Source organism: Natator depressus, chromosome 1 (genome assembly GCF_965152275.1).
Source record: "Natator depressus isolate rNatDep1 chromosome 1, rNatDep2.hap1, whole genome shotgun sequence".
Taxonomy (NCBI): domain Eukaryota; kingdom Metazoa; phylum Chordata; order Testudines; family Cheloniidae; genus Natator; species Natator depressus.
The window spans coordinates 245,562,393-245,588,831 of NC_134234.1; the positions used below are offsets into that span (position 1 = coordinate 245,562,393).

At 44.1% G+C, this 26,439-nt stretch overlaps 2 protein-coding genes across 5 annotated transcripts; one reads left to right on the top strand and one right to left on the bottom strand.

The window, feature by feature from the left end:
• Nucleotides 1–2,265: 2,265 nt before the first annotated feature.
• Nucleotides 2,266–6,949, bottom strand: NDUFB2 (NADH:ubiquinone oxidoreductase subunit B2). Its single transcript, XM_074940090.1, has 4 exons — nucleotides 6,783–6,949; nucleotides 6,553–6,697; nucleotides 3,720–3,818; nucleotides 2,266–2,412 (listed from the first exon to the last, which is right to left on the bottom strand). Exons 1-3 carry the CDS (start codon nucleotides 6,866–6,868, stop codon nucleotides 3,744–3,746), a joined length of 306 nt encoding a protein of 101 aa, XP_074796191.1. The 5' UTR covers nucleotides 6,869–6,949; the 3' UTR covers nucleotides 2,266–2,412; nucleotides 3,720–3,743.
• Nucleotides 6,950–7,220: 271 nt separating this feature from the next.
• LOC141978166 (uncharacterized) lies at nucleotides 7,221–26,405 on the top strand. Of its 4 annotated transcripts, none has more exons than XM_074940059.1 (12): nucleotides 7,221–7,303; nucleotides 9,182–9,408; nucleotides 11,230–11,595; nucleotides 12,750–12,841; nucleotides 13,050–13,224; nucleotides 16,157–16,385; nucleotides 17,015–17,574; nucleotides 19,330–19,495; nucleotides 20,551–20,744; nucleotides 23,141–23,304; nucleotides 24,650–24,899; nucleotides 25,252–26,405. In XM_074940059.1, exons 2-12 carry the CDS (start codon nucleotides 9,205–9,207, stop codon nucleotides 25,297–25,299), a joined length of 2,448 nt encoding a protein of 815 aa, XP_074796160.1. In that variant the 5' UTR covers nucleotides 7,221–7,303; nucleotides 9,182–9,204; the 3' UTR covers nucleotides 25,300–26,405. The 4 variants fall into 4 exon arrangements, with proteins under 4 accessions (XP_074796160.1, XP_074796178.1, XP_074796169.1 ...); XM_074940068.1 differs by lacking the exon at nucleotides 7,221–7,303 and adding an exon at nucleotides 7,309–7,448 and having other exon boundaries at nucleotides 23,141–23,289; XM_074940053.1 differs by lacking the exon at nucleotides 7,221–7,303 and adding an exon at nucleotides 7,312–7,448.
• Nucleotides 26,406–26,439: the final 34 nt, after the last annotated feature.

Sequence of the window (26,439 nt, forward strand, 5' to 3'; positions counted from 1 at the left end):
TGAACAGCCCTTGAGGCTGGAGCACCGGCAGGGGGCCCTGAGGATCTGCTGTGTGGCTCCTCTTCACAGGGATACAGAGCCTACTCCAGCCATTGGAGTAGCCTCTCTGAGTGGGAAGATTCCTTCCTCTGCATATGACTGGCACTTGCTCTGGCTATGGACCCCAGTGCTGGGTAGAGGATTTTTTCCTAAGCAACTTCCTGCTTGGGTCCTCTATATTCCTTTTGTCAAAACAAGCATGCAGGCTGGCCCCTGTTTTTTCCTATTACTCCACCTTGTTTTGAAGGAATAGTTATACATATTTTTAATCACTTGTGCAGTCGTTGCACAGTCTGTCCCTTCCTCGCTCAAGATCATGCCGCTCTCCCTAGGTTAGGAAAGGTGCGGTGGTCTTTTCTCCACAAAGGACTCAATACCAATGTTTCGTTAAAAAGTTCATGAAAGCATAGCACTCGGGAAAAGCAAGGGGGATGGCTTTTTAAAAAATATTATAAAGATGTTGCCTCATAATACCTTGTTTATGAGCAACAGAATACTCTAGTAAGGAGAGGAAAGGGAAATATATAGATTTGATTTTTTTTTTAACTTAGTGCAATGAAATGTACATCCCACAGTTTGAACTCTGTGCTAACATTCCTTTAAGCTGTATTTTTACCACCAGAAGTTTTGTGAGGGTCTGAGTCTTCACTGTAGAAGGTCCAATCTGGTTACTTAAGAAAACAGTTGTGTTAGTAGATTTCTATAGCTGCTTTTAAAAACTACAGTGGAGTAATTGTTTTAAAACTTGTATTTATTTTTTAATTCATAAGAAAATATTTTCAGTTTTCTGTTACACAGACCATGGCAACTCCTCCTTTCCCTTCCCAATGTCCACAGTAATTGCTAATAAAAATTATTTTTCTTGCTTGTTTCCTTCCCCTCTACTTTTGTTACCCCTTCCTGCTCAAGTCCCTTCATTTGTACTTTGAAGTTTTTTCTCATGTAAATTTGTACAATGGGAAATATTGTCCAGTTTGGTTAGAGAGCATGGAGACTTAAAGAAAACATTAAAAATTTGATAGCTGAAATTGATTGAAGAAAACTATTTCTGTGTAAAGTTATTTAAAGAACTCTGTATTATATAAAAGGCAAAAAGTTCTATGTACTTGATGTGAATATGAGATTACTGCTATAATAAAGATTGACTGCATGGAGAAACATCTGAGATGAGATATTTATTTTTAAGGTCCAGTCCACAAGATATTGTCCCAGATGTATTTTAACAAGAGTAGTTTTGTTATTGTGACAGCTCTGAAGTTTGATAATCAACTCATAAGAGTGGGAGTCAGAACCCAACTTTATCTTGGGCTAAAGGACTGTGTCTTCCTTGTCTGTTTGTTGATCTCTGCTAGAGTAGATATTTGCACTTTAAGAAATGGATTAGAATTTCCACACTGCCTTTGAGGAAAGTAATATCAAGGATTCAGAACAAGTTAGCTAGCTTTTACATATTCACTTTTCATCAACAGATTGCAAAGTGCTTTACTATCTTTAATGAATTTATCCTCACACCACCACTCAGGGTAGTGAAGTATTAACATGTTAAAGCTAGGGAAATGAGGCACACAGAGGCTAAATGATTTGATCAAGGTCACACTGGAACACTAGTGAAGCAGGAAATTGAAACTGGGTCTCACACTTCCTAGGCTAGTGCCCAGTTCGAATTTAGACATATACTTTGTGTCTGAGGGGTAGGAGTATCCCCTCCTGCCTGCAGCAGAAAGCTGCTATGGGCTTCTTTGTATTTTTCTACAGTTGTCAGTTTTTATTTTAAAAATAGCCCACCTTATTGTGGAAAGTTCTTCCTGTGTTGAAATATCATTAGATGCTATTTTTAGGTTAGGAATTAATGTTAGTATTGACATTTTATAGGCTGTTCTGTACTTCAATTCCCCCTCTTCCCCCACACACACACACTTTGCAACTTTCCTAAACAAAATGAGTGGATAGCATTAGTTATACAAAATGTAAGTTAAAAGCTTTTTCCTCCCCTACATGAAGTCACTTTCTGAACCTGGATTTGTCTGTGATTACACTTGGTGCTGAATAGTATTCAGCACATCTTCAGCTACCACCACAGCTCATTAGTGTAGCACAGACCAATTCAGAGTAAAGTTGTGAAGCAACTGCATGAACATGTTTGGCAGGAGCGTGGAAAGTATATAGAAGAGAACTTATTCAACTGCCCATTCCTCTCCACCTACAAAGAGGATTCTTTTGCAAAAAGTTTCTATAGAACAGTGATTTAGTCAACAAAAGAATCTTAAAAAGCACAAGCTTGTAACTTGAGTTTTTATTTACAATGTGGATTTGCTGAAACACAGTTGTACAAGAGCCAAAGCCTCAACTTCTTCAGAGATCCCACCACAGGACCTGCAAGTGACAAATGGGAAGAAAATTGAGAAACTCAGATTGTCAGAGTCCCTCCCATATCAGTACAAACATATGCCAATAAAACCCAAACCATCTACTTAAGCCTTTTTTGGCAGGAACTTGTTTTCCCAGGATAATGTTCTAGTGCAAAAAACACCTACATTAACAGCTGCAATGGTTTTTAAATATCTCTTTAAATGCAGTCGTTTGAATTCCCACTGCAATTGGAAAAAGTTTGTCTTAACCAGTCTTCGATGGAAACAAGGGCTTGACAGCAAATACTTTCATCTTTTTGATACTTGGGAAGGGAGGGAAGACAATTCCTTTAACTGGAGAGCTTCAAATGAGGGGAGGGGTGTGTGGGAAGAACTAAATCAATGTCTCCATTACACTTTTAAAAGGGATAGTAACATCCTCCTTCAATGGGTAAGTAGTTCCTAGCATTAGTAGAGGCAGCAGAAGGCAGTTGCTGGATGAGCATGGTACCTCCTACTAGCTTTTAGAAACTCAAGCGCCCACTCAAAGATTTAACAGATGTCAGTTTACATCCCAGACAAATCCTAAAAAGGAATACAACTAAACTTTGAAGCACAATCCTGTTAGGATTAAAACTAGTTTTAGGGGCCTCTGTACACCTAGTATTAGGAATGGGATCTAAAGCCTTTCAACTCTACTTCACTAGGTACAGTAAGTCATGGCATCAGGAAACAGTTATAGACATGGAGAATTTGATGCAAAAAAGCTTTAGTTTATTCTTGAACTTTTATAAAAAACCATGCTGAACAGTGGCAGAAGATAAAAGGTTTATCCCACTACATGAAGTAGATTAAGGGTGTCACAAAATTACTAAATGACTTAGTAGCAGGGTAAGTTAAAATACTCCTTTACTGGACAGAAGTACCACTTCAAATTCCCAGCCAAAGTAGCATGTCCTCAAAACTAGATAAGGGTAGTCACAAAGCACTCTAAGCTCATGCAAGTCCCAGTCAATAGGGGACAATGCAAACAGCTAAGAAAAGATTTCAGAAAAAACTACCACCCTATTCTGTGAATCAGTACATTAACAGAGGAAAGCAAAAGGCTCCTGAAGTCTGCCAGTATATCCCTCTTCATGTTCAGGAATACACTGAGCATGACAAATAGGACAGTACAAACACCTAAGGACTCATCTATCAACTGTGCTATGGGAGAATCCTGTTCAGTGTTCACTCTACATCTACATCAATTTAAGGTCCAACCTCTGAGCCCCATAAGTATAGCTCATTCTAAAGATCATCTGAAAAAGGGAAAGTTTCAAGACAACCTACACACTGGTAGCTGGAGCTGTAAATCTATTCTTCATCATCAGGAGGGATCCCCAATTCCTCATCTGTCCATTTCGAAGCATCTGGGTAAGGAAAGTGACCCTTGTAGCAGAGGAAGAACATTCAAACAATAGTTAGTGAATATTTCATTTTCTACAGCGGTTCCCAAACTGAGGGTGGTCATGACTTCAAGTGGGGTCACTTCATCAGCATACAGGGGACATGGCAATCCTGAGTGTACGGATGACACCATTTCATTAAATGGCATCCTCTACACACAAGTGCAAGGTCATGCTGCATGGAGGATGCAATTTTACTCTACAAAATGGTGTGACCCCTCCAATGTGACCTCACGCACACGGTGTGTGCAGATCATGCTGTCTAGAGGACGCTATCTTGAAAAGCAAAATCCATATGGCGTGACCTTACATGTACAACGTGTGCAAGGTCACACTGCATGGAGGAGGCTATTTCAGGAGAAAAGCACAGGAAGCAATATACGAGAAAATAGGTTCATGCAAGGAAAATGTTTGGGAGCTTCTGATATACTACCACAAGAAGAGATCCTGAATACTTGGTTAATAACTATAATGGATGCTAGAGGCACATTCTTCCTAAAAATGCAACAAATTTGGGTGCTATAACATCAATCTCCCCCTGCACTGGGTGGTTTGGTGTGGCAAAGGCATTGGTTTGAATGGTACTTAGGCACCTAAATCCCAGTTTTGGCTTCACTGTGATCCACAAAACTGCTGCCAAACCCTGTGGTCACCTAAACTTGCTTGGCACCTAAGTTTTTGGGTAAACAACCTCTATGTTTCTGCCTCTGTGCAGGTGCACTGCTGTCTCCCTCAAGGACTCTGGATACCTATCTCCCACCTAATCCCCAAAGCAATTTGCAAACCAGGGTTAAGATAAGCATTTGGCCACTTAAGTGACATGCGGGGCCCAATTTAGTAGGGATCCCTACAGGGTGCCAAATTCCAGCTGGAGGAGGAGCTGAAGATGGTGATGCACACCTCCACTTTTGGACTATAGGTTAGAGCAGTTGCCTAGGATGTGGGCGAGCCAGGTTCAATTCTTCCTTCCTCCCACTCCCCCCTGGACAGGGAGAAAGGATTTGAACAGGGGGGCTCCCACCTCTCAGGAGAGTGCTTGAACCATTTGAGTTCAGGGATATTCTGATGTGGGGCTCCCTCCATGGCTCCTGCTGAAGTCAAAAATATTTAACCATGGGAACAAAATATCAAGGGTCAAGGTGGATTCTTTATCACTGACCATTTTTAAATCAAGATTGGATGTTTTTCTAAAAGATCTGCTCTAGGAATTATTCTAGGGAAGTCATACAGAAGGTCAGACTAGATGATCACAGTGGTCCCTTCTGGCCTTGGAATCTAGGACTACGAATCTCTCATTATTTATCCACAGTGGCACAGCTTCAGACTGGGTCTTCCACATTTGAAGTGAGTGCTCTAACCACTGGGCTCAACCACCAGTGCTGCCACCTCCTACTTCAGGCCATCTTGTGTAGAGTGAGGCAGATGCTTAACTCATACTAGTCCTGGGGGAATTCTGCGCTTCTGTGTGCATGCATGGCTCATTAATTATGCATATTTTTATTTTTTTTTGTGAAAAAAAAAAAAAAAAAGCTTCTGCCAAAATGTTGCTGCAGTTCCACCTTTTGCCCACCAGAGGACACTGCAGCGACAGAGCACAGCAGCAGCTCCCAGCCAGTGAGGGGGGAGAGAGCGCCTGCCTTCTTTACAGCGCCTGTCAGATCAGGTCAGGAGACAGAGGCTATGGGGAGACAGACAGCATGGTATTCTGGGGTGGGGTCAGACAGGGACTCAGAAGGGCTAGTGGGGGAGGACAGGGCCATGGCTGGGTGGCGGCAGAGAGACACATGCGGATGGGGCAGGGGGTACAGAGCCACATGGGAACAGGGGAGGTGTGCCTGAGTGGGGGTGGAGGGACACATGTGGACAGGGGCAGACGTGCCTGACTAATTGGGAGAGGCAAGGGGTAGGCTTCCTAACAATCCATCACCTCCCCACCAAAAAACCTGTTCCATACTTTTCCCACCCATACCCAACACCCTCCAAGTTCACACTCAGGCTCCTTTCCAGCAATTTACTTTCCTCTTCCTCAGCTCCTTTGTTACCCCCGACTCCCCCAAGCCTTTACACTGCTTCTCAGGGGTGTGGGAAATATGGTTCTGTACTGTAGCTTAAATTAATTATTACTCAGAGTTCCGTGTTAATATGCCTAGTAAGGAATTGGTTTGTCAAAAAGCATTTCCTGAATCTTTTTTGTTGTCTGTATTGTTCCAGACATACTTGTTGACAGGTATTTTGAAATAAATGACCAAAAATAATTGAAACTGGTGTGATTATATAGTGTTATTTGGACAAATAAAACATGCAGAATTTTAAAATACGGTGCACAGAATTTTAAATTGTGTGGCGCAGAATTCCCTCAAGAGCATCCTGCTCACAAGAAACAGCTTAATCACTTAAGCCCCTTGACTCCAGAAGAGGGTTCCTATTCATGGATAGATGCCTCCCTGCCGCAAGACCAAACACAGTCCCCCTGAGAAAGAGATAGGACTTAATACCCCACCCAAGTCACCATCTCCCACTGGCTAACTTACACAACCCAGCACCTACCACGGTTACTTTTGCAGACAGGTGCCTTCTCTCGCCCACTCGTTGTACTGGGGGCGGAGATGCTCAACTCCGGCTGCTCCTATGATTTTCTAGGCACCGCAGCGCTCGGCATCGGAAACCCCCCCGCCGCTCACGGGCCCCTTCCCCCACCGGGCCCGGCCCCCTCTCACCAGCACCGCCTCCGGGTTGTGCCAGAAGTGCCACAGGATCCAGAACCACATGAAGCCGCTGAGGAGCTCGCCGTGGATCACCTGCCGGCGGGTCAGCCGCGGGAACTGCCGGTAGTGGGGCTCGATGTGCACCCCGCCCCCAGCGCTGCAAGGGAGGCAAACACAGGGGCCCGTCAGCGCCCGCCAGGCGCCCCCGGCCCGGCCCGGCCCGGCCCCCGGTCCCTACTCACTGCCGCAGCCCGGCCGCTCGCCTCACGTCTCTGGCGCGGAGGATCCGGACCAGGCCGCCCCCGGAGCGGCCCAGAGACCCGAGCATGACGCCACCGGCCGAGCCGCCCGCCCGTTCCCCAATGTCACCTTCCGGTATTCGGGGGGGGAAACGTGGCCTCCCAACAAGAGCCGCTCTGATTGGCCTGAGCCCCAGCGGGCACATACCAACTGTAACCACGGAGGGAGGGAGGGAAGGGAGAGAGAGAGAGACAGGGACAACCCTACCGCCTCGGCTCTGCGGCGGGGACGCTTACCCGAAGTGACGCCCTCCCGGTCCCAGTAATGCGGAGAAGCGCCATCCTTATGGTAAGTAAATAATTGTTATCCCCCCCCCCTTTTCCAGGAGTGGTACCGGTCCAGACGCTACCAAGTCCCGGGAGGGGGATCCGGTGAGCAGAACCCCATCATTAAGGCGGGTAAAGAGGAGCGAGAGAAACATGACAACTCCCCACAGCCATCCGCAGCGCGTCCTCCCGTAGAGGTGTGTGTTTTTTACCTTAGTCTGTATTAACGGACGTGCAGAAAAAGGTTCCCCCCCAGCTCCGGAGATGGTTCCGTCCAAGGCGCCTGGTTACCAGGCAACGGGATCCTAAACTGCAGATTCCGACAAGCGAGTGGGAGCCCGGGTAAGTGGGTGCCCGGGGCGGGGGGAGGAGCATCCCCAGACACCCCTGCCCTTGGGGGGCCACATCACACCACACACTGCCCTGCCCGGGGGGGGGGGGCACACACCACACACTGCCCGGGGGGGGCACATCACAGACACCCCTACCCTGCTCGGCGGGGCACACACCACACACTGCCCTGCCCGGGGGGGGGCACACACCACACACTGCCCGGGGGGGGGGCACATCACAGACACCCCTACCCTGCTCGGCGGGGCACACACCACACACTGCCCTGCCCGGGGGGGGCACATCACAGACACCCCTACCCTGCTCGGCGGGGCACACACCACACACTGCCCTGCCCGGGGGGGGGCACACACCACACACTGCCCGGGGGGGGCACATCACAGACACCCCTACCCTGCTCGGCGGGGCACACACCACACACTGCCCTGCCCGGGGGGGGGCACATCACAGACACCCCTACCCTGCTCGGCGGGGCACACACCACACACTGCCCTGCCCGGGGGGGGGAGGCACACACCACACACTGCCCGGAGGGGGGGCACACACCACACATTTGTGCCCTGCCCTGGGGGCCCAGAGGGAAACGCATACACACCCACACTGACCCCTGCCCTGAGGGGCAGAAGAGACCCACACACACACCTGCCCCTGCCCTGGGGGCGGAGGGAAGAGATCCCCCCACACACACACACACACACTGTGCCCTGCCCTCCATTCTCTGCATCTCACAAATATAAATACATCGGGTTCCATGCTGGTCAGGGAGCCCAAAGCAGGGCTGGGCAGTGATGGCCGCCACCTTCCAGGCAGAAAAGGCTCGGAGGGGGATAGGGAATTTTAGGGGCGAAAGTACCAAGCATAGGCATGGAGGAGAAGGTTGGATTGCCAGCCCCAAGTATTCAAAAATCATTACTCAGGCCCCCCCAAAATCATGAGATTGACTTAAAAATCAAGAGATTTACAGAAAAATAATACATTTTGGGTCATTTTTATTTTCCTTTTGGTTTTTGAACCTCTAGGTCACACTCAGGTGACATTTTGAAGCCTGAGGGCTAGAAACTTAGTTTTATTTTTTAAATGAAAGCTGAGAGCCTCCTGGAATCACATGATTCCAGGAACTGGAACTTTAAGAAAAACACCAGGTAGTGTGAAACTCATGATAAAATCATGAGAGTTGGCAACAACTCTGCAATTAATAAAGTATTAAAATGCTGGAAACCAGCATATCTTTCCCTAAACTAAGTTCCCTGCTGGTTCTACTAGCCCATGCAGCTAAACTAGTGATAGCACCAATGGGAATTGTTTTTAAGAGGCTTTATCTGCATGAGAGAGTGATGAGTTAACTGTAATGTCCCTGAGTTAATGGGAAATGACATTGCTTGCACACACAAATTGATGCTACAGTTGATATCTGCTGGCTAACAGTGTGTGAAAATTACTCCCTACAAGTTCTAAGGGCGGTGCTGTAGTTGATGCAAGCTCATTCATCTGAGTGCCTACACGATGCATCCTGCTACTGTGATCAGATGCTGTAGTACAGAGAATGCTTTGGGTGTGTTTTTTTTAAAGCAGTTGAGAACTATGGGAAAGTAAATACACTGAGTGTTATATGACTGCTAATTTAGCACAGGTATTGGGAATAGATTGGATTCACCTTGTACCCCAAGCCCTTTGTAAAGTCAGTTTTAAGGATCTTTTCATAAATGATCTGTTTGTTTTGGCAGCTGGTTGTCTTCGTGCTTTGGCCATGTCGGTGCTTTCTCATCCCTACTGTGCCACCTTACCTTTGGTTGGTGATCTCCAAGACCGGAATGTCACCTTTGTGGTCAATATGTTGGAAGGCATGTCCTCAAAGCAGGATTTTCTGAAGGAGCATCTCATAAAGACTCTCTTCTTGATGGCCAACAGTCCAACAGAGTCCACATTCAACATCATAAGCTTTGCCAGCAAGGTAATGCCAACGCAGCCATTGCTGGGCAAAGGGTTAAGGTTTTATAAGAAAGCATAGTAAGGTGACATCAATGGAAACAATGCTTATAATTGTTGCTGTGTTTGAATTATAGTAATTAACTAGTGTAATCTCTGCCAGGTGAGGTGGCTGTAACAAGTTAATGGTCCCCAGTGGGGTGAAATAAGTATAATAAAATAGGGTTGGAAAATGCCTAGTGGATTACCCAGTCCCTCTCCCTGCCAGCATAGGATTATTCCTCATAGTATAATTTCTTGTGTTCTGAGTACTTGGTTCCACAGCTGGCCTGGGTAGATCCTGCTCCTGTTTAAGAGCTGACAGTTGTGGCAGTGTCAAAAAACGGAATTCTAACATCAAGTGTGATGGTGGTTCCACTCATTTGCATGGTAATACTTCAAAATCTGGAAGAGCGTTCTCATGCAGTAGCAATGTTGGCCTCTGAGCACTGGGAACAAATGGAAAGGGATGGGATTTGCTGGTAGATGCCTTGGGATCTTTCATGCATGCTTCCTTACACTTGCTTCCTTATTGCCTGGTTCTCATCATCCCTTTCGCACTTTGCCCATCCATATGGTCCTCTTCTAGAATAGTGAAAGATGACTTTCCTGTTGCCCTATCACCATATCTTCCTTTAGTTGAGGGAACATGGAACCCAGCTCTCTGACATCTTCTCTTGTATGTCTCACCAACAATTGAAGCTTAATATAGCCAAAACTGAACTTCTGACCTCTCTTCCCACTACCTGTCACTATTGTTAACTGTACCATCCAGGGACGGCTCTACCAATTTTGCCGCCCCCAAGCAGTTGCTGCTGAATTGCCACTGCCACAACAGTGGCGGAACTGCCGCCGAATTGCCGCCACGCCCGGAAGAGCGGCAGAGCTGCCGCCCAAAAGCCGCTGCGGCGGGAAGAGCAGCCAAGCTGCGGCCAAATTGCCACCACGGGACACGGACTGCAGCCCCATTCTGAATGCCGCCCCAAGCATCTGCTTGGAAAGCTGGTGCCTGGAGCCAGCCCTGGTACCATCCTTCCTGTCATTCCAGCCCCGTAATGTGATATTATCTTTGACTCTTCCATCTCTCTAACCCAACACATCCAGGACATGTCCAAAACTTGCTGTTTTTCCCTTCATAACTTCACTAAGATTTGGTCTTTTCTCTCTGTCCATGACTGAAATAACTCTAGAACAGAGGGAGTTAGAGTAATCTAGCATATTGACTAAAATCAGTCAGCTCACAGTTACCATACTGAGTTATACAGATGGTACACAGAAAAACATGAGGTGGAGTTAGATAGCAATGAACCTGGCCTTTAGAATCTGTGATTACACAGAGACTCTCATAAGACACCATCATAAGACTAACATTTCCTTTTCATTTTTAACCAGGGAAATTTCTGGCTTTCTACCACAGCCCTTGATGGGTGGTAAATTCCTCTTATTCTCCTTCCATCTTCCTCCAAGGAAATCCTCTACAACCCTGTTGGGAGCCTCAAAACTCCCCTCACCCTTAAAGACCATAGAATGGCACCCCGGTTTCTTCTCCAGAAAGTTTAGAGCCCATCAGATCTTAGCTGACTAGAGCAATTGTATTGCAAGATGGAAGAAACTCCCTTCTCCACCCCAGAGGATGAGCAGGCTGAGAATCAAGTCCCAGATCTCATATATGTCAGACCATTTACCAAAATATCAACTAGCTAACTCATTTCTCAGTTTTAACGAGTTTTAAAACAATTATGTGTTATAAAATATTTGCTTAATAGATGTTTATTGTGTTTGGTTAAAAATTTTGGCTTTTGTACAGGTGATAAAATGGTGCAATAGTTTGGTCAAATGTTCGCTCAGTAACATCATTGAAGCAACCGCCTGGATTAGAGCTCTGCAGTGTGGGAATGGTGCAGATGCTGTGAGTGCTTTGGCTATGGCATTTGAAGATCCCACCTGCCAGGTGGTATACTTGGTCACTGATGCACTCTCTGAGAGTGCTTCAGAGGAAATCTGTAGCCTTCTTGCAGAGACTGGAGAGGAACGCCCAGTGCACACTGTGTACTTGGTAGAAAAGCCAGGTGACTATGAAAGCAGCACACAAAAAGAAATGGAGAAAGTAGCCAGACAGTCTGGAGGATCCTTTCAGGTGATCACCCCGCACCCTCCTGGAGCTTCAGAAGAGGTAAGTCAATAACAGCAGTTTTAGATTAAATGAATTTTTGGTAATCCCAGTCCTCGTAAACAAAATTTCACAAAATCAGAGCTAGGGCAGAGGAAAATTTCTCTCTAGAAAGGTGGCCACTACATATTTTGTCTGGCTACCTGCAAACAGAGCTGCCTGTGACTAAAGAAAGGAAATAAATTCAGAATCTCTGTTAAAGATTATGTCAGAAATTTCAAGATTGCACACGCACACAGTTGTTCTAATGAGTACTCCCTCCCTTTCTGTAGTGCTCACAACTTTAGACTCATACTTGGGAGTGTAGTGCATGCAGTGTGCTCTACCTCAGGGGGAGGGGAGCATCTCATAGTGCTCTTGAACAGCAATACCTGAGACCAGTATTAGGGATCAAATTTAGATATATATAGGTGCAAACCCGTTGACTTCACCAGACCTGGATTTGGCCTGTGAAGTGGTGCAGATAGGCTTTCAAATGAACTGATTCCAGCTTTTGAAAAGAGAGACTATGGTGTTGGGGAATGAGGTGGAGATCCTGGAGAAAGCCCTTGCAAAGAAAGTATACCTTACTCCTGCCAATTGATTTCACATTTACCATGCTAGCTGTCTGTGCAGCAGTGTTGGCTACAGTAGGTCCAAATATCTTTTTAGACATCCATTGGTATTTGGGTCACCATCAGCAGGTAACATTGAATATTGTCCTTCTAAAAAAATAACAGTAATGTTAAGCAGTGCATTTAGTAAACAAAATATTAATAACACTTGGCATTTGTCTAGCATTGGTGTTCACAGATTTTTTTCACAGTGTGGATCACATCTTAATAAAAGGGTTATGCAGGGCACTTGGACACTGACAAGAAACAGACGATCATTTAGCTATCATATGTTAACATCTTTGATTTATTTTGTATTTATATTCTAGTCTCTTAATGTTCTTCCTTTTAAACCTTTAGATTGCTTGAAATGGGAGAAATCAACTATAGTACACTTATAAGAGCTCACATACTACATTGAGAGGTGTGGTTAAGAACCAAGATAGATTGCTGAATTTTGTTTGAGTATGAATTAAAGCTTTAAATATAAAATAACTGGCTTAAGGATTTATGGCTTCATTCAGAAATTAGTTTAATTTTCTGCTTCTCCTTCCTGTTTTCCAGGTAAACCCAGGGTGCACCTCAAGCATCCATTGTTGCAATGCTATCAGTAAATACCCCTCTTGTTCTCTGCTGATGAGTCATCCCAAAGCACAGTAAGTTCAAAATGTGGAGCATGGGACTGCCAAAACCATCAGAGTAGTAGCTCAATTTGATAACCTAGTGAAGGAAACAACTTGGAAACCACCCCAGGTTTGGGTGGGTTTTCTTTGGCTTTAATTTTCATAAATTGCAGAAATCTGCATTATCTATTGTGAGAATCTTAATCCCTTCTTAGAACATACCACTTTTCTGTTTCCACAGCTTTCCTGTATGTGTCTGTGCAAATTCCCCTACTATACCTCTGACAACCTTGACAAAGGAAGATTTAATGGACTGGTCCCTAGAGGCTCCCCATTTGCTGAGGGGGGCCCAAGTCCTTGCTAGAAGAGAGACTGATGGATATTATTATCTGGGCCACATTGCCCAAGAGGTGAAGGTAAGTCTTTAATGTAAATGATGGTTGTAAGTGATTCCACTTTGGGTCACATGTGATGTTTCTCCCTATCCCTCACCTTGGGCTTCACTAGGATGGGTCTTCTTTGGCTATCCCATATCTCTCTCTCTTGCTGGATGGGTATCAAGCTATCCTGCAGTGGCTCACAATTGTGGGAATCAACCTCAGGGTAGACTGTTAGGAAACAAGGCACAAACCCCACACTGGTTGTGACTTCTATATGTAGATGTCACTAATCAATTATCAAGTGTCAACTCCTCAGGCAGACAGTCTCCTTGAGTACTCTGATGTATCTCGCCACCAGGTAAGCGTATTTTTGTGATTGATGGTCCCTTACACCAAAGATCACAGCAATCCTCAGGTTACTCTCAGTCCCAAAGGACCAGTCACTTACCCTAGGCCAATTGCACTTTAGATCTCACACCAAAGACGACATTTGCAGTCAATCCTATAACAAACTATCTAAAGATTTATTATATAGGAAAAGGAAACAAGAGTTATTTACAAGGTTAAAGCAGGTAAGCATATATACACACAAATGAGTTCCAATCTTAAGCTTTAAAAAGTAATAGAAGCTTCCATAATAAGCAAGCTCTATATGTCCTTTAGGGATAACCCAGGCTAAGCACTGAGGATCTTTTGCTTATGCTTAGTAATCCTTGCCACTCAGAGTCCAAGCAGCATAAAGATACAGTTCCTCCCTGTTAGGGATTTTATTTGCTTCTCCTTCATGTGTTTTGAGCTGCAAACTCAGCAGATGGAAGGAAATCACTTGCATGACTCCTTTTCATGAGGGGGAGGATAGCAATCAACAAACTCTTTTGTCCTCTCTGATGTTTCACAATAGTTCACCTGGGCCTTTCTTTTGAGACAGGACATAACACCTTCTGTTGGAGATCAGCACTTTACACTAATTAATGTCTCCTGTCTGGTGACTTACACAGTCACAGAGACTTATAATACAAATGCTTAAATATTACCCTACAATATGGGATACAGATGTTAGAAGTGAGATTAATACATGCAGCATCTTACAAGCATTCAATAAAGTCTAAACACTAAGCACATTTTTATAATTCTAACGCCTGTTTACACACAGGTGAGCCAGAATGGTTCCAGCAGTGTATTTGTCAGTGTTCCACTGAGACTTGAGGTCCTTGGCATCAGCTGGTATCTGGGGTTTCCTAATCATGTTGTTCTTTGCTTTTCAATGACTCTTAGCTGTTTACAGCAAGGAGTCCTGCAATCAGAAGGAGACACATTTTTGGTGAATGCAGTAAGTTGTCACTCAGAGCCAGTCACAGCCAGCAAGTTCTTTATATTGCCTTCACCCAGTTCCACCCAAGCTGGAAGCAAAGTCTAGCAGCTAAACAACGCTTGGAAAAAAATTGAACAAACTAAAATGCCCCTCTCCTGGATCCCTTTCTCTACAGGCATCTCTGCTGGGGTGGGTTTTTTCGATTCCCCTCTCTCTCAGTGGCAGCCTCTGTTGTTCCCTGGGTCTCTGTCTGCAGCAGAACTCCTGCCATCGGGTGGCCTGGCCCCCAAGACTTCCCTTTCTGGGGGAATGTGCCACAAGGGCCAGAATATGCCAGTACAGTGCTCTTTGTTCAGAGGGCATGGCCCTTGTATAACAAGTGGACAAAGATGCTTTTGTTTTGGAGCCGATCTCTGTAGTTATCGACTAAAGACAGGTTTCAGAGTGGTAGCCATGTTAGTCTGTGTCAGCAAAAACAACGAGGAGTACTTGTGGCACCTTAGAGACTAACAAATTTATTTGGGCATAAGCTTTCATGGGCTAAAACCCACTTCGGTTTTCTGAAGAAGGGAATGCTCACTGAAGAATTTCATTGGTATGAATTCTGTTTGGTTTTTAAGATGACATAATCTCAGGCCTCCTTTGCTTTCTTCTCATTGGAAATGTGCAATCAGCAACCTTTTATGGTCAACTGAGTATTTCACAGCCATACAAGGAAAAGCTGGGTATAGAACCAGGGTTTGAGCTAAGGATCACTTAAATTAAACAAATGTGACTATCAAATGTGCAGAGTCACTCCCCGTATGAAATCCTCAATACAGTTCATATAAGTCATTGTTTTGTGAGGGAAAAGGAAAATGCTATCAAAGCCTTTCAGAGGTTATTTTATCTGGGCCAGTGGTCATCAGACATTTGGAAGATGATGTGACTGAGTTCAGGATGAGGATACTAGGGGGCAGGCTGGCTGAAATAGCGGCTCTATATCAGCATTGTTAACTCTGTGACCCACCCTAATAGTGGAAAAGACCATGCCCTCTGTTGTTTTAATCAGGAGGGAAGCAGACTGTTTTGGGAAAAACAGAAGAAACGGGTGTTGGCTTCTTGGCACTTGTAGAATTTAACACTGAGCTTTCCCAGCAATTTGCCAGTTGTGGAGCAGAGGAATTGCCTGAATTACTCCCCACTCCTAGGGTGGATGCTCAAATTAAAGCAGTAAAAATTATGGCATTGGGAGCATTTTACCATTTTATTTTCCCTTTTATTACTATGTAACTGACCATGCAGCAAAAAGCAGTCTGTCTTGGCAACCCTTTTTCAACTGACTGGGGTGATAGAGGTCTTCCTTAGCATGGCAGTTGTGCTGCTCATCCCCAGTGAACACAATTCTGGCAAGATCCAAGAGTGGAGGGAGGGGAGGGCTTTACCTGGTAATCCGCTGTGGTCTTCAAGCTCTTTAACTACCCTTAAAGCCTGATTTGGACAGAACAGAGTAAAAAAAAAGTAGTGTTCTAGGTTCAGTGGGTTCTCCGACCATGTGCTATTTTTTGGAATTTCTGCCAGTTCCCTCTTCCTAGTGTTAGCAGCCCCTAGCCCCTGTGTTTGGCCATTGTGGGACGCACCTGTTTGTCTTGCATACCACATGGTTTAATCCTGCAGGGCTCCAGGGAACGCTTTTTAATCGAGTTTGAGAGAAGTCGGCTGCTGAAAGGCAAGGTACAGTTTCGCATGCAAGAAACACCCCTCTATGACATTATCCACTATGAAGATGCCAGGCGACAGCCACTAGCTCCAGGAGACAGAGTCTTGGCACCATGGGAGGCTAAAGGTGAACGATATGGCCCAGGCACTGTACTAAAGGCTGCAGAGAGCTGTGAAGCACAGTTAGGTACAGTACATTTTCTCCTATTATTATTTATATTGGAGTAGCACCTTGAAGTGTGCTAGACACTATACAGAGAGAAAAGCACAGTGTCTGCCACAAGGAGCATACAATCTGTAATATCTTCCTCTCTTCTTTCCTTCTCTTTTCCTTTCAGTGCTGCTAAGTAACCTTTTCCTGTTCAATGCCAGAATTTTGTGCTGCTTCATGAATCAACCTGTAGGGCTGCTTTGTGAATGGGGACTTTGAAAGCATTTAATCTGTTGTGGAGCCAGGTGATACCACTTCTGACATAAAGAGAAAAAAAAATGGTTCTGGGGCCTCTCATATACCCAGATGATTTAGGCTACTCTCCAGATGCATATTGGGTGAAATCCTGGCTTCACTGAAGTCAGTGGGAGTTTTGTATTGACTTCAGTGAAGACAGGATTTTACCATTGTCTTCTCAGTAAGTTTGAAAGAGATGAGTGTGAATCCTAAATATATAAAGCAAAGCCACTTTTAAATGGTTACAAAATCTTTCCCTGCTTTCTATAGTACAAGATTGTGTTTCATCTCCAGGTCTCCAAGAGGTCAGTCAGGCATGTTTTTGGCATGCTTCTAAAGTGCTGTTTGTCATTTATTTCTATTTGCAGCCAGTGGAAACAGCAGAGTGCTGGTGAATTTCTGGAATGGTCAGACTAAGAAGGTGTCCTCTGACTTAGCTGTACGGATTCCTCTGCCCCTGAGTGAACGCATCATCCTGGAACTTCAGATGCCATTAGTAGCCAGGCAAATGTTGGTGGACTCAAGCTCAGACTATCCCTACATTGTGACACCTGGTTACAGAGCTTCAGGGCATTGCAGACAGGATCTAGTTTGCTGGCAGGGTTCCACACAGGTTCAGTCATGTCCTAACTGCAGCTCTGGATGTTCCTCACTTTGTCATTGCTGCCTTAGAGCCTGGTTGCCCATCAGGCCCACAGTGAACAGAGCACAACCAGAAGATGTCCTGATCCCAGGAACAAGCCTGACCAAAGAAGAGCTGAGCAGGAAGATAGAAGAGCAGCTGTCTAAAGGGAGAGTCCCCATTTCAGAAAGGGTCTCCAGAGAGGAAGATAAAAAGGAAAAGAAGAAGAGACTAAAGAAAGAAAATGCCCCTAAAGATTTAGGATCCTGTGTGAAGATGGGAAACAAGGTTACAGAACCCAAGAAGGTAGAGAGTGCTTCATACTGACTATGGTATTACAACATCCTTTGCTATAGTTGCAGTAATATCCTGTGATTCTGTTTTCTGTGGCAAAAACTTATTAAAAATACTGGACTAGATTATCATGTATAATTGAGCTTTGCTAAGGATGCGGAAATCATAGATGGCTTTCTACCATCTTTCTGAGCCTTTGATCCAGGGAATAGCTGGGCTCTCATTCATTCTCTGGCACTGGCTGGAATAGACTCCTAGTGGCTACTCCACCTGCTCAGGATCACTGGAGCACAACACAATCTAGCCACACCTCATCCTGCCTTGGCATGCCCCCTTTACAGTGTGGGTATGGGCAGGACAGGCTGTTGCTAAGATGGTTTTGTACCACTCAGTGATTCCCCTACAGAAGGAATCCCTACTCACCCTGTTAAGGCAGCTCCGTCCATGACACAAAGAGGATAGGACTAAGAGTGAGGATCTAGACTATATTGGTTTCACACTCAGGTATTTTTGGTATGTTTATTGTTTCATGGACATGTTGACTATTGGTTCCACGGTAACTTGTATGTTTCACTCTTAACATTTGATTTGCCTGGTTATTGTTGTTCTGCATTAATATATGAAATAATACAGTGTTAAATGCACATACAAAGATAACATTTATTGCATCAGATGTCTGTACAATTAACTGGCAGCATACGTACTGCCCATGTGTAAATCATGGTAATTGCTTGTACAAGTATAGGCATTTTTGTGCACACTAATCAGTCTCTTTGGCTTTAACAAATATGGTCCGCCAAAGATTTTTAAACCAAAGAGCAGAATGAAGATTTTTTTTTATACACAAGCACTTTGTAATACTAAACAGTCCTTCAGAATTCAGGGTTTTCATTTTATTTGCTTTGTTTGTAATGTAAATAATTCCTTGGGCTGAGTGGTAGAAGCCGATTCTCAGTTAGTATAAATTGTCAGAGTTCCATTCATAGATTAATACATTTTAAGTCCAGAAGGGACCATTATGATCATCTAGTTGAACTTCCTTCATAAAACAAGCCAGAGAACCTCACTCAGTAACTTGAAATCACTGGTGTTATGACAGTTTACACAACTGAGGATCCCCCCCGAGATTTTGCAATTTAATAATGAATGCATTTCTTCCTTTTCTGTTTAATGTGGTGCTCATGGAAGGGCAGGCTATCAGCTAGAATGAGGCCTAGTTCATGCAGGTATTGTGCATTAGCTTCTTCATGTGGCTCTCCAGGGAACCACAATTCTGATTTACCTCACCTCCTACTAGTGCGTGTCTGCCAATGCACCTTATTCCTGGCCTGCTACTCCAATTTTGGATCCCTTTAATGCAGAAACATTACCAGTTGTGGGGTAGCTTTTAGATACAGACAAACCTAAGAAATGGGCGGAAACACCTATGTTTAAAGACTTCAGTTATTCCTTGAGTAAAGAAACCAGTTTTATTTTCCTTCTGAAACCCCAGTTTCAATAAGTTTGGCTTGCTTGTGTCCATGTCAAAATGACAATAAAGTTTGTCACCGCTGTGTCAGCAGTGGTGACTCCTCTCCAAGCAACATTTCTCTCCAGCTGAAGGCTCCCCAGTCATTCAAGTAGTATCAGCCAGGGTTAGTTTACACTAACCATGGGATTAGTGCAGTAATGACAAGATCATACGGTAGCTTATTTTGTAAATTCATGTTACTGACACATTCTATTCCTCACTGGCTAAGCATTTTGATACTTTCCTGTTGTTTCCAGAGCCCTCAGAAGGAGATGGCTTCAACAGGTTTGATGGGAGATGCTCGTGCCATGGTTGATATTGCTGTCCACCCAAACACCTGCCTAATGGAGTCAATGCACAATGACAAAGAAGACAGCAAACACTATGGGGCTGATCCCGAGTCTCTTCTGAAGAATGAACCTGGTATTGATATTGTATCAACTAGCTGTTTCATACAAGACTAGGACATGCCATATCAGATGAGAGCATTGGTTCTTCCTGTCTGGTTTCTTGTCTTTGTCAGTATTTCATTCCTGGTGCCTTAAAGGAAGATGAAAAAACACCATAATGCATCTGGTCAATCGTGCTCTGCTATGCTTAGGTGCTAGTGGTTGTGCACTATGGTGATTTACTTATCTTCCTCTGAGACATGAACAGTTCCTTTCCGGCTCCTGCAGCTGCCACCTTCCCTGAAGTAAGAGCTTTGATTGCCCCATTTTAGCATGCACTACAAATTTTATTAGTCCTAAAGCTATCCTACCCTTTTTAAAATCTGACTGTAGTATTTGACTGGCCTGCCTGTGGCAAAGGATTTCACAAGCTGACTATAATCGTTGTGAAGAAATACATGCTCTTCTTTGTTCTGCTTTTTAATTGCCACTTTAATTTAAGAGATTAGTGCTCTTTAATTGCACTGTGTAACCCCTTGTTCTAGTATTATAAAAAAGGTTCATAGTCTAAAATATCTTTTAATTAAGTCCCCTTTAACCAATGCCCTCCTCACTTAAGAGAGATCTGTGAGATGTGCAGGCAACTGGGAGTGGATTCCAAAGGCCAAAAGCCTCCTCCAGCCACACCACCTATTTAGTGCCATTGTTCCATTCCCTGTCCTGCCTCCTACGAGGAGAGGCTGAAGCTGGTATAGCAGAGGTGAACATTTCCTCACAGCCAGGATTTCCAACAGCATTCCCTACAGTAACTCCTACTGAGAGAGGCTCAGTAGATGTGAGCAGTCAATGCTTCATCCCAGTTACTGGGTAAAAACTCCTCCTTGTCTATGTTGGCAGGATTATTTTTGAAAGTGGTGACCATCCTGTGGTCACTAAAAAGCTCTCATTTCCTTAGGGAGAAATGTTAGTACTTACTGGTAATAAAAAGGTCTTGCTTAAATGCATTTTACTTTAACACATTTTTCTGTCTATCTGTTCACCATTTTGTAAGGTGTCCATCACCTTTTATATCTCTAATTTGTCTGAAAGCTCTTTTTCAGTCCAGCATGACAGAAGCTCCAGCCCAGCATCACCCAAGGAACCCTCCCGTGAAAGCACATGCTTTCGGCACTTCCAGTCTCCAAGCTCTGTTTGACCGAGTGGATCAATCACTGAAGAAAGACCGCTTGACCATTGAATCAGTTCTGCATATACAGAGACCCCACAGCGCTCCAAGTATACAGGTTAAGAGCGCACAACATTTTCTAGGAAAAATAAAGCCAACATTTGTTATTGCTGACCCAATGCCTGGTCAACGTCTGTTTAAATCAGTTGAACAGATTCATGATTGGCTTGTGCCACAAAGTTCTTTTTGTCAGTTTCCTGAAAGGTTACTTCCATAAGAGCCTAATTAGAAGTAAGGAAATCTGATCTCTGATTGGCTAAGTGCCAGGAGAATGAGTTGACTACTGGACACTGGCTCAAATTCTCCAGTGCAGCCAACTCCCATTATCCTTAGCCATCTCTGTGCCAGCATAAATTAGACAGCCTAGGGGCTGCTCTAATTTATGTTGATTGTCAAGAGGACAGGGATACCTGGCCATGCCCCAGTCACACTCTTTCTTGGCAGCTGGAGGTGTAGGTACCTCTACCGTATTGTGGGGGAATCCTCCAATGGTGTAATCCTCCGGGGCAGACTATGCTGTTTTAAGGGCTGCCTTATGTGGGGAGTGTGGTTCAAAGCAGCTAGCCCAATCTGGCCCAGTTAGTTCCTGGCCATTAGGTTCACAGGATTTATTCACATGGCATGGTATAAATCAATTAGCATGGCCTCATTTTTGTCCATTTTATGATGACATGTACTGCAACAGAAGATACATACAAACATCAAACCCCCATCAATACATGCTGTCATTGTCCAGGAACTGGACTGATATTAATACTTAGCCCTTCTGTGGAGCTTTTTGTCTTCATATAGTGACTAATCCTCTCAATCATCCTTGCAAGATATAGAGAATAATTCTTCTTTTACAGATAAGGAAACCAAGGAACAGAGCAGTTAAGTGACTAGCCCAAGGCCATAGGGGGAGTCCATGTGAAAGCTGGGATGAAAATTGAGGGTGTACTAGTCCTCAATACTGTGTTCTAACCACTAGATCAGTGGTTCTCAACCAGGGGTACATGTACCCCTGGGGGTACGCAGAGGTCTTGCAGGGGGGTACATTAACTCCTCTAATTATTTGCCTAGTTTTACAACAGGCTACATAAAAAGCACTAGTGAAATTGGTACCAACTAAAATTTCATCCAGACAATGACTTGTTTATATTGCCCTATATACTATACACTGAAATGTAAGTACAATATTTATTATATTGATTTATTTTATAATTATGTGGTAAAAATAAGAAACTAAGCACTTTTTCATAATAGTGTACTGTGACACTTTTGTATTTTTATGTCTGATTTTGTAAGCAAGTAGTTTTTAAGTGAGGTGAAATGTGAGGGTACACAAGACAAATCAGACTCCTGAAAGAGGTACAGTAGTCTGGAAAAGTTGAGAGCCACTGCACTAGATCACACCGCTTTTTCATCTTCCATTTATAAAGCACCTTTTAATTTTTTGAAGTTTCACTTTATTTGTTTTAAATCTTTCCAACTGTAACACATTAAGCATGAACCACTTACAGGGCCTAGGTTTTGCAAATTAATACACATGCCACACAGCAAAGAATAGCAAAACACTTGAGAGATTTTGCAAAAATACCTACAGCTTCAGACACTGACTTTTTAATTAAAAAACAGCAGAAACACTACATGAGCCTTCTAGGGACAATCAGGAAAATAGGGAAGGCAATTGCAGCCTAAAGTTCCTAAAGCAACAGAACTATAGCTTATTGTTATTTAAATTAAAACTTGGATCTGAAGCTTCAGTGATTAATTACAGGATGATTTGCCTCCCTTCAGGTACACTTGTGTTAGGAGTACACTGCATATTCAGGAGACAAAGTAAACACTGCACAATGAGATAAAAACTCAGTGGATTCTTCATTGCTCGTGCTTTTCATCCCTAAGGATATGCTTTTACAAACGGCAAATAAGAAACACTCTCCAGCACTAAAATACAGCCACTTCTTATGTGAAACATGGCAACTACTCACCTCTGGAGAGCAACATTACACCCCAGGAAGCGACAAATATAATATCTGTTCAAAACTACAGGGAGAAATTTCCTTTGCCATAGGTAGGCAGAATGTAGTTATCCCCACTGGAATTTGTTAGCACACGTAGGTTAATACCCCAAACTCTTGTAAAATCCGAAGTAGGATTTTTAATAACCACAAGTGGTCAGAACCTCTGTTCTAATCCAAAAGTTGCTGTAACAACAACATAGGGCAGTTCTGTGTATTGCGTAAATGCTGACTAAGCTGGAACAATGCTGCCAACTGAATTGTGAATACCATTTCTTGAAGTACCTGGATTTTCCTTCACCCAGCTAGTTATAGACCATGCTTGACCTGTCCGTAGAGTTGCTCTCAGAGCTCACGAATGTCGTTGGAAAACTAAGCCTTACTGATTATACAGGACTTCAGTTTACATTAGGAACAAACCTTTACTGATATTAAGGACTTTTTCTTTCAGAAATCAGTCACCAAAGGTGCAACTCAAGAGAGCCTGAGAAAGATGAACTTCAATACAGCCAGGATTGAGCACAGAAGGCAGCAAGCAGAGCAGAGACAGCAGAAGAGGGAACAACAGCAAGAGGCAGAAGGCATCAAACGGCAGTTGATGTGCGACAGCAGGCGGTAATGGTATGGGGTGCAGGTGGGAGGTCAGAGCGTGGAGGAAAGATTTCAGCAACTCCTGAGGGTTCTCCATGTCTTTATAAGTACCGGGTATTCTGTAGTGCGTGCTTCCTGAGCTAGTCCTTTGGTACTATTTATTTTAAATGTTTATAGAGTGTTCCCCCACCCTAGTGGCTGAATGGTGGTCACAATTGTCCATTTAGAGCCTAAGACTTGGAGGGGTTGAGCACCCTCAACTCCCATCCACTTCTGAGGGAAGGGAGGGCACTTACCACCTTGCAGGATTGGGCCCTTAAATAGTACAGTTGGTTTAGTTATGGTTATGAAATATACTCCTTCTGCCCTCCCCAGCAGCTGGAGTTTACCCTCTTCTTCCTGCAGTTTGATTAACTGATGAATTTCCAGTGGTGACTCATGAAATCAGAGACATCTTTTAGTATGAAAACATTCTAATATTTTGTTATGAGTCAGAGGAGTCAAAATTATGCCCAGCTGAGGAATCTGCATTGGTCACTTTCCTGCGAGGGCAACACCTAATTGCATGCAATAGAGCAGGACCACAGTTGTCCTCATCTTTGGGCTTGCCTACACAAGGAGTTATTCCTAATTAATTCCCTGTATGGATGCTCTCATTCTGAAATAAGAGTGCCTTCTTCTGAATTAGCGTAATCCACTTTAGAAGTGGATTACGCTAATTCAGAAGAAGGCACTCTTACTCTGGAATAACAGCATCTACACAGGAAATTAATCAGGAATAGATATTCCACTTTGAATTCACACCCTACCTTAATTCAAATTGACTTTCCTGTGTAGACGAGCCCCATCTTGATCTGATCTCAGCATATGCTGGTGAAGAAAAAATAGTGTATGTTGGGACCTGCGGAGTCAGGCTGCATCTCTATTGAAGATTAAGGTAGTCTTGGGCTATATTGTAGACTGTAAATGCGGGCTTGCATTTGGCAACAAATTGCAGTTTAGCCACCCCTGTTCTAACAGTAACAAAACTGGGCACAATAAGACAGGAAGTAAAGAAATACATGTTGGCTTGAAATTGCAAGATGAACAGAGGGATGCAGAATGTAATAGCTAGCGATGGTTGCAAACTTTAGACAAAAACAAAATTTCACATTTTTTTTTACTATTTTCCCACCATCTGTAGTAATTATTTGAGCAGGAATTTGTCCAGGAGACTGGGGTTAATCTCCTTAACCTTGCAAAAAGTGGTATTGTAGCTTCAATGTCCAAAAATTGTCAGGACTTCTGGTTTACATCCTATTCATTGAGATTTTCCCTTTGTTTCTCTTGGTTTCTGACAAGCTTTCTGGAAATTCTGTTTTGGACACAGACAGCGGTCTCTTCAGAGGACACTGCAAAGCTTGGAGAAGCAACTGGAGTACAATAACATGGTCTGCCAGCACATGGCAAAGCTCCAGACTGCCAGGGCAGAGGGGAGCAGAAAGGAGTCCTCCTTGCAGGAAGAGGAGAAGAGAAAGGAGAGTCAAAGGCTGCAGTTCTTAAAGGCACAGCGCTTGCAGAGAGAGGAGTTGCAGGTAGAATACAACCAGAGGAACTATGATCAAGACAAAAAGAGGCAGGTAAGGGCTATTTCACTGCTTTTCTTGGACTCTTCCTTCTCCTATACTGGCACCAACGCACTGTCTAAAATAGTGATATTATTTGGAGATACAAATATGAAATGTGAATTTAACATATACAAACTGATGAAAGGAGAGACGGAGATGTCCATATCTCTAAGGACTATTTCAAAATGCTGCATGCCAGCCTTCTGTAGCAGGAGTCCATGTAGAGAACTGTTTAGAAGGTGCTAGCTGTGGCAAATTCACAACTACCCCATTCCCTATTTCTACCAGTAACAGGCACTGGATGGGACTGAGCCTGAGAGCTGGTTATAGGACTTCAAACATCCTTTCACTCCCTTTGCTGTAGGATTTGCTGAGGAGCAGAATGCAATCCCAGCAGGAGACCCTAGAATGAGAAATCCAGGAGCAGGACACCCAGCAGAGGAAGCGCGAGGATGCCAAATGGAGAGCATTCCAAAATCAGGACCATTTCCAACAGAAGCTGGAAAAGGAGTGCCAGAAACATCATCACCTCCAGCAGTACCTCAAAGAGCAGAATCTTTTGATGCTCCGGGCCTCGCTGCTGTCATAAAAAGCCTTTCGCGTAGGCAAGTAGGCCTCTGAGCATTGTAAATCTTGTAAGTATGAGTCTGTGTGCTGGGGCCTAGAAAATGATGCTATTGAAACAAGCAGAATTATTATTATTAGAGCTATCTGATAGCTCCCCTTCATCACAGCCAGAGGGCCTTTTCAGGTATCTGTCACTTATATGCCTTTCTTTTTGGGGAGTCTAACCCGTCTATCCAATGTGAAGAGACCCAGCTGTCTGGCTTCCTTGTGCCTTATGTGCTACACGTGTGGTAGTCTAGCAGATGGAGACAGCCCAGGTCAGGGCTAGGGATGATAATGCACAGCAAACGAGAGAGGAATTTGCAGTGTGATTTGCTACCACAGAAAAACAGCGCAATGTTGAGCTTCGGACATAGGCATCCCAGGGAGCAGGAAGGTGAGAGGCCCTGCCTGTGGGACTCCAATGAAAGCATCCCCGCAATACTGCATTCAGTTCTGAGCCCCTCAGTGAAAGGAAGACGGCATTGAATTGGAAGGACTGAAGTATCATAATGATTAGAGTCAAAATAAAAATACTGTATAACTTAGCCAGTGAAGAGGAACATTAGGCTGTAAACACCAAGGAAGGAGAATAATTATTTAGGCTTCTACAAGAGGTATGCTTAGGAGAAGGGACATAAAAATAAGAAACATTTGAATGTCAGGAAAAGCTTCCTGAAAGCACAGTCTGTTAAGCTGTGGATTACTTTCCCATAGGAATTGTGGAAGCCCCATCCCTGTAGCCATTTTAAACTAGCCTTTGGGCACAGCCAAAGCAAATCTGTTGTTGTGAACAATTCAGCACTGGCAAGGGGGTGAACCACGTGACTAGGTGTGACACTCTCAGAGCCGATGCAACCACTAGGCGAAATAGGCAGTCGCCTAGGGCACCAAGTGGTTGGGGGCGGCCGTGGAGCAGAGGTGAGCTGGGGCAGGGGGGCGTGGG

Bases quoted from the DNA above. Each gene is read 5' to 3' on its own strand.
- NDUFB2 (XM_074940090.1), bottom strand. From the start codon at position 6,868: ATGCTCGGGTCTCTGGGCCGCTCCGGGGGCGGCCTGGTCCGGATCCTC. The intron at 6,698-6,782 runs GTGAGTAGGGAC...CCTCCCTTGCAG, and splicing joins CGAGCGGCCGGGCTGCGGCA to CGCTGGGGGCGGGGTGCACA. The intron at 3,819-6,552 runs GTGAGAGGGGGC...CTCTGCTACAAG, and splicing joins ACAACCCGGAGGCGGTGCTG to GGTCACTTTCCTTACCCAGA.
- LOC141978166 (XM_074940059.1), top strand. From the start codon at position 9,205: ATGTCGGTGCTTTCTCATCCCTACTGTGCCACCTTACCTTTGGTTGGT. The intron at 16,386-17,014 runs GTACAGTACATT...TTCTATTTGCAG, and splicing joins GAGCTGTGAAGCACAGTTAG to CCAGTGGAAACAGCAGAGTG. The intron at 17,575-19,329 runs GTAGAGAGTGCT...TGTTGTTTCCAG, and splicing joins AGGTTACAGAACCCAAGAAG to AGCCCTCAGAAGGAGATGGC.